This window comes from Micrasema longulum, unplaced genomic scaffold (assembly GCF_059751315.1).
Source record: "Micrasema longulum isolate JH-2025_06_02 unplaced genomic scaffold, ASM5975131v1 h1tg002661l, whole genome shotgun sequence".
Classification (NCBI taxonomy): domain Eukaryota; kingdom Metazoa; phylum Arthropoda; class Insecta; order Trichoptera; family Brachycentridae; genus Micrasema; species Micrasema longulum.
The window spans coordinates 13,864-25,467 of record NW_028279796.1 but is presented as its reverse complement, the minus strand read 5'-3'; the positions used below and the strand labels follow the sequence as shown (position 1 = coordinate 25,467).

The 11,604-nt window shown below is 30.0% G+C and overlaps 1 protein-coding gene across 1 annotated transcript; it reads right to left on the bottom strand.

Moving 5' to 3' along the window:
* Nucleotides 1-10,002: 10,002 nt before the first annotated feature.
* LOC148271769 (sodium channel protein Nach-like) lies at nt 10,003-11,151 on the bottom strand. Its single transcript, XM_088240955.1, has one exon. It carries the CDS (start codon nt 11,149-11,151, stop codon nt 10,003-10,005), a length of 1,149 nt encoding a protein of 382 aa, XP_088097081.1.
* Nucleotides 11,152-11,604: the final 453 nt, after the last annotated feature.

Here is an 11,604-nt window from a genome sequence, read left to right as displayed (position 1 = left end):
TCCTATAGGTGGCCACCAGCATCTGCAGCTCACCAGCTTGCTGCTCGTACATCTGGGACAGTTGTGATGTGAAGTCCGACACTGAAATACAAAGTCTCAAGTAAACCTCAGCGACAATAACATTAAAACATCGGCCATTTTATGGCATAGATATCCAAGTAACTTAAAATAATACTGGTTCTGCACGCTGTATCATTAATATAAATTACTTTAAAGAAAAACATCTTTTGACAAAAAAAATTTAGGCCACGAGAATTTTCAGCGTTAACCCCGATAAAAGGTTATATCAATGGCAATACATAGATCCATGCAATTGGAAATGTTCGATATGAATAGTTTAAAAATTAAACCCGATGAACATTTTTTTTTCCTGCATCTGGAAAACAAGCACAAAGTTCCCAATACAGAAGACAAAGTATTTATAGATAGTATAACAACGTAATCAAGTTGCCAACAAACACAAATTAACCCATTATGACCGCTAACAAATTATTTTTAATGACTGTCTAGATTCCTCAAATATATCCAACCCTCCATCCACTTAGAATAAATTATTAAACGTTCGTTGAATTCTTGGTAGGGGTGAGTGGTAACCGATATTTGATTTTAAGATTGGCAAAAAAAAATGGTTGGTGATTTTGTGTTCTTCTATTTGGTGTATTGAAAGCTCCACCCACTTACCCAGATTTGTTTTAAAGGTCTTGTGGGCTCTTTTCAAATCCGCACATTGCAAAAACGATTTTTTTAGCTGTAATGAACGATATTTTTTTTTTCAAAAAAATCTTTGTTAACAGAAGATTCACGTACTTTTATTTTTTGAATTTTCACTTATTGCTTTTAATGGTCTTGTCGCCGTCAGAGCAACCTTAGTATTATAGTCAATTCGTCTGTCACCCTCAATCTTATTTTTCCAATTCCGACGGCGATTTTTGGTGCAGAAAAAATAGTTTGTATAGTTAAGATTGATGCGTCTACGGATGAATGTTTTATTTTATTTAGGTAAAGTATGTCTGATAGTTTACGCCGCGCCGGTTGGATGAGCTAATTTAAATGGAAATGTTTTAACTTATCATTATATGTGTGTAAGGTGATTTACTGCACCCATTCCAATAACTTAAATAATCATTGTTCAATCCTTTACTTTTCAGTCGGTTCATATCCATCTAATTTATCCATATAAGAATGTATAAGAAGTGTATCCATTTGTTATTTATTTATTTTTTGCAAATATGGAATAAAATAGAAAAAAAAGTCTACAATACAAGTTTTTAAAGAGAAAAGTATATATTATACCACATTATCAATCACCTTTAGAAAAAAAAAATATTGAAAATATACAATTATTTAAATCTAAATTAAAGAATCACATGAAACACACTTCATTCTGATTTTTCCATGTATAAACATCTAAAATATAATTCCAAAAAATTAAACATCTTAATAAACAAATTTTTGTATTTTTATGTTGAATTTTATGATAATCATTATTTAAAATTAAAGTTCTAGCATTTCCATTATGTTTTTGTTCATTAATAAAAAATACATTCTGATTTCAGCAAAAAAAAAAAAATTGGGAGTTCAACGAATTAGATATCATTAAATGATATTGTGAAAATTCAAACAATTCGTAATTTATTTACCCTTATTTAAATATTTGTTCACACATTTGAATTTTTATAGTACATTAAATTTTTATATTATATTACACAATTATCAAGAGTGTTTTAATTTATTCGTATTCTTCAACATCATCATAAAACGTCATTAGCAAGTTTGCAGCACGTGTAATATACCCTTGATCTTAAAATTTAATATAATTATTATTATTATAAGGAAAGTTCTGCTTTAAAAAACTATTCATCATTTCCGTATACCACCAAGTAGTGCATAAGACATCGCTTATGGGTTCTCCAATTACAGCGTATCAGGAAAATTTTTGTTGCACGGAAGTGATCAGTCTTACGCATCAGGTGCCAGTCCAGGGTCAGGAAATATTGCAGTGTTAAACCACATTAGAAAAAACATTTCCTGTCGACCCTTTCAGCAGTCGAATCCGGGACATCAAGCATGGTAAGCGAATTCGCAAATACTGCGCATGGGGCGGACTTATCTCCAATCGATTTCATAACTGTTTTCTTCAACTGCTCGGACACAGAAAAGAGTTACAAGTTACAAGAAATTGCATTTTCCGGTAAATACAATTATGAGTTAAAGTGTAAAGTGTTTTCTGTACATGTTGATATTGTAATGCTTACTACTTTTGGTAATATTAATGTACAATTCCACAGTATTTAACAACAAACAATACTAGTATTTAAAAAAATGCAAGTGTTTTTTTAAAGTTAAATTTCTGAGATGTAAATAAAAAAGATTTTCTAGCTTTCGGTTTTTGAAATTGTTTTATGCAAATTTAATAAATTAAAATAATTAAATACAATGAATAAAATAGAATAACTTTTTAAAAATTAAAAATGCATGGATGTGAAATATAAAATATTAGACTTTTTTATTTTTAAAAGCGATATTTATATTGTTTTGATTCTACGTTTATTTTTAAATCAATAATAATTGATTAAAGTTCTTTTAATTTGGCTTTGCAGAAATACAAAGATAAACGTAATATTAAAAAAATACATTCTTTAAATACAAGCAATTAGTGGATGGTTAACGATGAACGTCTAAAGATGGAGGGCAGCACAAGTCTGTTTTTGATTCAATGCATTATTAAACAATTTGCTGCACATATCCTAAATCATTTGTCACCATCAAAATGCAAAATTATTAATTTTGATAACTTATTAATCGCACGCATCGAGTTGTAAATACATGTTTGATATATTATATTTTATAAGTCATTTTTCAAACGCAACTCCCTTATTTATTGATTCGACGGCTAAAACCTTTAACAAAAACAAAATGCGAAACTCGTGCAAACGAACAAAATGTACACAAAATAAGAATTTCTCAAAACAGTGGCAAAAAACAAAAATGCCTATGGCATAAGTATTTGGGGAGGTTGCTTGACATTTTTCATGAACCCCCTCCTAATCAAGACGCAAAAGCTAATTCTTAGAGTTGTGTTTCAGGGCTCCCCGACAACCTGTCTGAGCCATTTTTTGAATTATTAAAGTTTCTTGATATCCGTCAAATTTATACTATTGGAAGTTTTGACAAATTTCTGGTCGGGCGACTACGCAAGGAGGTCCCAACAGAGTGCTCAAACGAGGTTTTCGTGTAACCTAAATTACTATATTATAATTTATAGTAATTTAAGTAATGCGGTATTGCGGCTGTTTTTCTTTCTTATATAAATTTTGTCGATATTTTAAAGGGCGTCTGTTGTATAAACACATACATGACAATACAAGCTAATGCGGTGATGTTGTAATATATACTGTTTGATAATAATTCAATAACACTTCTAGCTTAGGCAACTTTCTCCTGTTTCCAAGCGAAATCGCTCTCGCGGGCACGTTCAGAGAGATCAAGCAATGTTCAGGACTCAGTTACTTTGCGTAATTCGGCACGTACCCAGTAAAACCATTGAGCGTCGGGGTTGAAGAAGAGAGGTGAGCTAACCAAAAGTTTCCAACTAGAATACAACGGTCAAATCGGAATTACGCGCTAATTTTAGACAGAATTGGGCGGGAGAACCACCGTCTGATACATTGCAGTCAAAACTGACCTGCGACAACTGTTGACTAAATTAAATTTGGAAACGCTAGAAAGAAATTAAAAATCTCAGATGAAATACCGCGCTAGAATCGAAAAGAATATGGAAACTGGTTAGCACTTATAAATTACCATAACTACAGTTGGATACCAAAATCGCTAATAATAATGAACCACAATCTATTTGCTGAATTTTTCAAAGCCGTCTACAACCAATGAATTCTTGACATTGACTCACCTTCATACAGATTTCGTTAAACTACAAACTTATTTAGATGCCAAACAACTTAATATTCTTGTATAACCAAATGACTTTCTTTGGATGTCAACAAATCTGCTGGTCCTGATAACCTACCTTCAACTTTTCTTCAGCAATGTGCCCATTCTATTGCTGGTCCACTTTTATAATTTTTCAACCACTCACAACTGTGTAAAATTTTTTGAGTTTCTGGAAGCCAAGTTTTGTTGTCTCGATTTTTAAGCGGGTACAAACATAAATACAAAAAATATCGTCTTATCTGTATCCCAACTTTGCATTAAAAAAAATAATATTTTAAATCGTTCTAGTGTCTAAACCTTAACAAAGACCATTATTATAAATATGTAAAAAATACGTTTCTTGATTCAAATTACGGTTTTCAGAAATCAGATAATTCTGAGAAGCTATTATTGTGTAGAAATCTTATGTGTTTTTTTTATTCTAATTTTAAATTTACGTGAAGTTTTTCCAATATAATGACGGTAACACATTTTCATATTTTTCTAATTTGTTATCCTTACCTTTACCATTTAAAAACATTTTACCTTTGTTATTACTAGTATAAAATAGTGGCCTAATGTTTTTTATGATAAATATGAGCGATATTATTACTAAATGAGTTAATGTAAAAGATTCGAAGCCAATTATTCCTATTATAAAAAGAATTTTAGAACAACATATATGTTTATTTTTATACATTATTTTTAGTTTTTTGGCAAAAATATTTTCAATTAAATCTGGTTTATAGCCATTATTATTTAGCCAATTTTATTCTTAGTAAAAAAAATATATTTGGTGGTGTTGAAATATGACAATGTAACATTGAGTGGAAATAAAATTTTTTATAAGATAATGGGTGATTAGAAGATTTGTAAATGACCGCATGTACAATGTCGGTATTCTTAATATTTTAAATTAGTTTTATTTTTTGTACTAATTTTAGCTAAATCTAAAGAGTTCAGTTGTAATTTCAATTCAATTTCTAAAGTAAATTGTATTTCCTGATAAAACGAGTTTAATAAATTAAAAAATGAATTTAATTGGCCATCTGAACCTATCCATATACGGAATAGAAATAAATATACAAATTAATAAATAATAAAATTGATTCTCCTAACCTACTTGAAAGACTTTCATTTCGTGTGCCATCTAGACCGAAAACACAAAATCTTCTGTTTTACACAGAAAACGCGTCAACAAACTATTTTAAACAATCTACAATAAATAGAAAATGCGACCAATATATTTACCGAAGCTGATATTTTTTTTGACAATGTATGTAAATTAAGGTCAAAAATTAAAATTTTGAGAAAAGCAGATATTCAACTTTATTATTATATGCATATGTTTTCATTTCGTTTCTTTTACATTTATTATATTGAACATAATTTAAATTATGGCATTACGTTTAAACAAAATTTTTGGTGTGTGCATGAGTGTCTTACATTAATATACAAAGAAATTGGCAATATTTGTGTACATACTGTTTGTTTACCTAATAAAATAAAATAAAAGATATCATTGACATACCTTATTAACAGTAAAATAATATAAATTAAAAAAGGTTTACATTAAAAAATTAAATTTTCTAAATAATGAACAAAATTTTTAACAATTAATGGACTTGTTAGAGTTCTCTTGAATGCCTTCAGATTGGTTATTTATTTTATTATTAAATTTAAAATAATTTTATTTAATGCATTATATTAAACGATCGTGAAAGGTCGTCATAATAAATTTTTGATCGGTTTGAATTATTTATAATAACACGTTTTTATTTCAACGGTCGGTATATTTGTCAATAAATTTAAAATGTCAAAAGAAAATAATTTTAAAGTCTTTAAAAATATTGATTAACTTGAATGAATTTTTAATCGTATTATTTTGTTTGAAAATATTCTATGAGTTGACTGAAAAAATGCTTAAACAGCTTAAAACTAGTCCAATAGGGTTATTTAATTCATATTTTTTAAAAAGGGTTATTTAATTTATATTTTTGTTTTATCTTCGGGAAAAATTACACTTCCACAGGCTTTAAAAACAAAGTAAAGTTTTTTTTTAATTATTTAACTTTTTGTACATATTGTTATCTATACATTGACGGGTTTCTTGCCAAAGGACAATTTCTTCCAACAAACAAATAAAATAAAAGTTTACTTTTTATAATTCAAGTTACAAAGCATATTCAATAGAAAATAAAAATAACTGTATTTGTATATGAATAACCTTAAATCAATACTATTACTCAATGGAGAAAAGGAAAAAAAAAGGAAAGAGGAAAGAAGGAGAGATTAAGGAAGTGAAATAAAATGTTTCTTCAGACGTGATTTAAACAGAGATACTGTTGTAATATCTTTGATATGATGTGGTAGGAGATGATTCCACAGTCGTGCATGGACACTGTATGAGTTAGAGAAGAAAGAGAAATTGTGTTTGGGTATTAAGAGAGTTCTTTGAGAATTAGAATGAAGAGGTAAACCATGAACTGATAAGCATGGAAATTTTTCACGCAGGTATATAAGAGCACTAGAACTATAAAGTACATTGAACAGACGTGAGAGGGAGTAATATTGTAAAGAAATATTATTAAATATAGAAGTAGCTCTTCCATTTACTCGTGTACGTGCTTTGTGTTAGTATTTACATTCAATATAGTTATATTATTTGCCAACTATATTCGCCTGACATGAAAATACCGGTTGGCTATTAATAAACCAAATACATCAATAAAAGAGAAAAAAATATGAAAATCGTTTTCATGACGTTCACTTTTATTTACTAAAAGCCTGAGTAAAGTACAGAGTCGACTCAAATGATCATATGCTAAACTTATCTAAAATGTTTTTATTTTGTTACTGCTATTCGTGTGTTTTTTTTTCCTATGAAACGCAGTTATATAGAAATCACCCAGCCATAGACAATTGAAACTGAGATAACAGCACTTTTGTAAAAAGGGCGAATGAATAATCGAATCTACACGGCATCAACGTCAACCTTACTTATAAAGGCTGTAAAGATTAAAAGGAAGGACCCTCAAAATCTCCATGATCTATCAAATTGATATATTTGAAATGTAGATAAACAGGAGAATGCTGCGTATTTCATGAGCAAAAGTTACATACTTTGGCCAAATAATATTCCCTGGTTAGAAAAATGCCCTTCTACAGCTAACGGTGGAAGGTTAGATGGAGTATGCGACGTAAAAGAACACCATAGCTTAGTAATCTCCGGCAGTGGTTAGGTGTAGCAATGCTCATCAGAATGGCCTTGAATCGAGAGGAGTTTTAAGCGATGTTCGTCAACCTCTGGAAGAAGTGGCACGCGAAGAAGAAGAAACATATTATTTTAATGTTTTGTATGCACATAATATGTAAACAAACTGGTTTAAATGCAAGAGTCAGTGTATATTTTAGTTGATTATTATCTTATTAAGAAATAACCACTTCATAAAATATTTAAGACTCACAGAAGACTTACTATGGAAATGTAGGAAATTTCTTAAAGAAGACGGTTATATTTAAATGTATGATAAAGTATGCCCCGTAGGTTCATTATATTCCCGGGAATGTAACACTAGTATTCTAAATAATTATACTAAATCCTACGAAATTCAACACATGCTTTGTGTCTTCATTCATTAATGTCTTCATGAAATTATACGCTGGTTCAAATTCATAAGTCATGTCAGTTTAGTTTAATAAATTCTGTCTAATGTACATTTTTTTTACATGGCACATACTTTTTTTAATAATAAATTTATTTATTTATTATTTATTTATTTATTTATTAACGGACATTGTCCATGTATACAATTTATAAGGTTTAAATATAACAATAAAAGAATAGTATAAAACATTTAAAAAAAGATAAGAAGCATTGACAAACATAAGGGACATCGAGAAAAGATCTGGACTATTTATTTAGTGCTCGTTTAAATTGTTGTAAACTTAAACCAAAATAGTCCAGATCTTGTCTTGAGTTAACAATACGACGAAGACGGGTTGGATAATTTAGACTATAGTTTGTTCTATGCTGATCGATGAACAGTACTTCATTGTTTCTCAATCTACGAGTCGGAATATTGAATTTTACTTGTCCCAGTAATGATGGAACATCGATTATACCATTTAGTATGCCGAACATATATTTGCAGTCAATATTAGTTCTACGTTTTTGTAGACTAGAAATATTTAACATTGACTCTATTTCAGCATAAGAATATTTATCTCTCTCTAGTCCAAGCATTCACGCTATTACCGAAGCAAGCGATGTTGGACTGATTCAATGTAATTTATGCGATTGACATAGAATGGAGACCAGACCAAGGAGGCATATTCTAGAAGAGGGCGAACAGTTAAGCAATAAAGAGTTTTGATTGTACGGACATAAGTAAAATCAGAGGATATTCTGTTAATGAAGCCAAGTAATTTCAGTGATTTATTTACTGTATTATCTATATGCTCGTTGTATGTCAGTTTATAGTCCAAAACAACTCCTAAATTTCTGATGGACTTAACTACATCAATTTTGCAGTTTTCTAATAGGTACTATAAATTTGATGTTATCTGGTTATTATTTGTTACCTAAAAGTTTAATTATTTAAAAAAAGAAGATTACAGCTTACGTATTATAAATATTTAATAAACATATATGTACATAATATAAATAATACATTTGTGCTTTGTAACAATAATAAAATTATTGCTTACACTCCCACGGTTACTAATAAGGAATTTTAGTGTTATAGGAAACTGGATATAAAAATGTTTTCTTACGCGCGCGAAGCAAAGCATTTGATTGTACGTTGAAGTTTCTTGAAAATGTATGAAAAAAAAAAAAATGATATTTTTAAAAACGAACTACTTTGAACGACGTCACTACTTCTTCCGAATCCACCAATTAAATGGACAATTTTAATTTATTGTTTAAATATTCACTAAGAAGCATTAAAAAAATATTCCTTTTGTTTAAAAATAAAAAGTTTTTGTAAGTTTACCTATTTCAGTATGCAGTTTTTAATCAAATGTACCGAATGCGAAGGAATGCACTACGAAACTGCTATTCGCTGAGGACATTTTTATCGCATGTCATTTTCAAATATGTTTTATGATTATTTCGAACACGATAAAAAAACCTTAAAATATGCTAAAAAAAACATCCGATAGTTTATTTAATATTTACCACAACTTTTAAGGTTTATAACGTCTTCAGAACGGTATTTTTACTTAGATGATAATAAATTTTATATCTCTCGGATTTCATTCAACACGAGATGGGTACTTATTCTTAGAGGTAGGGGTTAGTGCTATGCAAGCTCCTGACGTCACTGCGTCTTGTGAAGATCCATTGCGACGGGACGAGATGGATACATAAGGTTTATAAAAACAAAAGGTTTGTTTTTGCGGAACTGTTTAATTAACTACATAAAGTGAATAACAGATAATAATATATGTTAGTAGGCACACACACATAAATACACCACATCAATTTACAGAATATTCATCATTTAACACTATCATTGTTTTTATTGAAAATCTAAGCTCATAAAATAAAATTCTATACTAAAACAGGGAAAATTTAATTTTCCTTTTTAAAAAAAAAATTTTTTTGTATTGCTTTTAAATTTCAACTAATAAATATATATAAAGCGTTTATTTTAAATGAAACCGTCTAGTAAAATAATAACATAATTCTAATTAAAGGAATTTTAAAAATATTTTTTTGAAATAGTCAAGATCGATTAGTCTAAATATTAATAAAGTCAGCAGATCTATCAAAACTGAACCGAACTTCAACAAGGTGTCAAGAAAATGTCGATATGTTAGATTTTTATTCAGAGACGGTTTTTACATGTTGATAAATAATTGATAATAATATAATTCATAAATGTATTCTTAGCGTTTCGTATTGTGCGGTGAATATGTAAAGCTTTTCTTATCTTTTTCAACGAAGTTCTGTTGAACCGAGTTGAATTCATCGTTAATCTAAATCTTTTTGAAGATCAATTAAGATTTTCATAAATAATTTTCTCGAAAACTCGAAAAAAAAACCTTTTATAAACATAAAAGAGATTAATCCCACTTCTTGATAAATAAAAAATAAAATAATTCACCAAAACTCAGCACAGACGCTCCGAAAAAAAGCCCAAAGGCATTGCCTATAGCAACCAAAAGGTCTAATCCAGTTCTCATTACTTGGCGGTTATATCTCAACGTCGGTAAACTACGCAAGTAAAAACTAGCGACACTTCTATTATTCACGTTGTTCGGAAGAGCGTGCGAGTAGAGATCTACTAACAAATAATCTGGCTCATTGCAAGCGGGCTGACAGTCACATCGCGATGCCGGCACATTCAGACTATCATCTGGAATAGAATTGTAATAATCAGCGAGACACTTCAATCCTGATATATCACAGAAACGATCAGCGTATGTCGGTGGCATCAGATGATGAGTACAATTGCATTGACTCAATTGAGCGTTGATACGGCACTGCAAGAAGCAAGTAGAATAACTGTAAATTGAGTACGCAATTAGATCTTCGGGTTTCTCTGATGGGAATCGACACATTCTCAAGTTTGGAGAAACATGTTCGACATCGGGATTATTTGTAACTTCGACTATAGAAAACGTATATGATGTTGACGTCCCCTGTAAAATGGTTGCTTTCATGTCTATTTCACCATTAATTAAGGGAAGATCTTCCGGGGGGTGAATGAAGGCGACATAGTCCTCCATGGCAATAATTTGTACCCTTCCTAACCCTTTCTTCTGGCTGGAAAATTTGGGAGCGACATATTTTTCTTCTTGCGTGTGTTTCGAATTGAGAGAATAACAACGACCAAGTTCCGTATTGACTGGCAAAAATTCCGAACAACAGTCAAAATTTACTCCATTCCATGAACACTCAATAAAAATATCTTCACATTTGGCTCTAAATTGTTCGACGATTTTAGTAAAATTTTTAGGATATCTAGTGATATTATCGGACAAAAAACAGTTGTTACATATTCCGTCATAAAATGCGATATCCCCCAAATAACCGGTAATACGAGGATTGTCTCTGTCTCCATAAAGTCTTCGTCCGATATCCCAAACTTTCTCGCTGTTGTAGTGTTCGCAGACAGTGATGGCAGGAAACGTAGTATTCCAGCCCAAGTGCGCCGTCTCCAAAGTAAAGCTGATAGATTGCTCCTTTAGCGCTAGTATAGAGGCGATCATTACTTGGTAAAGCCCCACAATGCTAAGCACAATCACTACATACCAAATAGACTTCATATACCAATTGTTATCTTTAAGAACGATATTTTTTATTCCATGGAAAGACGTCTGTTCACATATTAATGATAATCGTTCCAGCACCGTATACATTTTTCGAGAAAAATAAGATTTTAAATGGATTTTCGTCATTTTTTTAGAATAAAAAAAATGCTTATCTTATTTTTTCGGCTGTCCGTAATGATGCCAATGTGATACTAATTTGACGTTTACATTTTCCCCATGTAGAATTATTTAAAACCTTTTACATTGATAACGTAAAAAAATGGAATGGTCGTAATATAGGAATAATTGCATTTAATTGAGTTTCCATTATTTAAGCCATCAACCAAATGAAAGATATTGTATTGAATTGAATTATATAATAATTGTTATTGTATTGTATATTTATTTGAA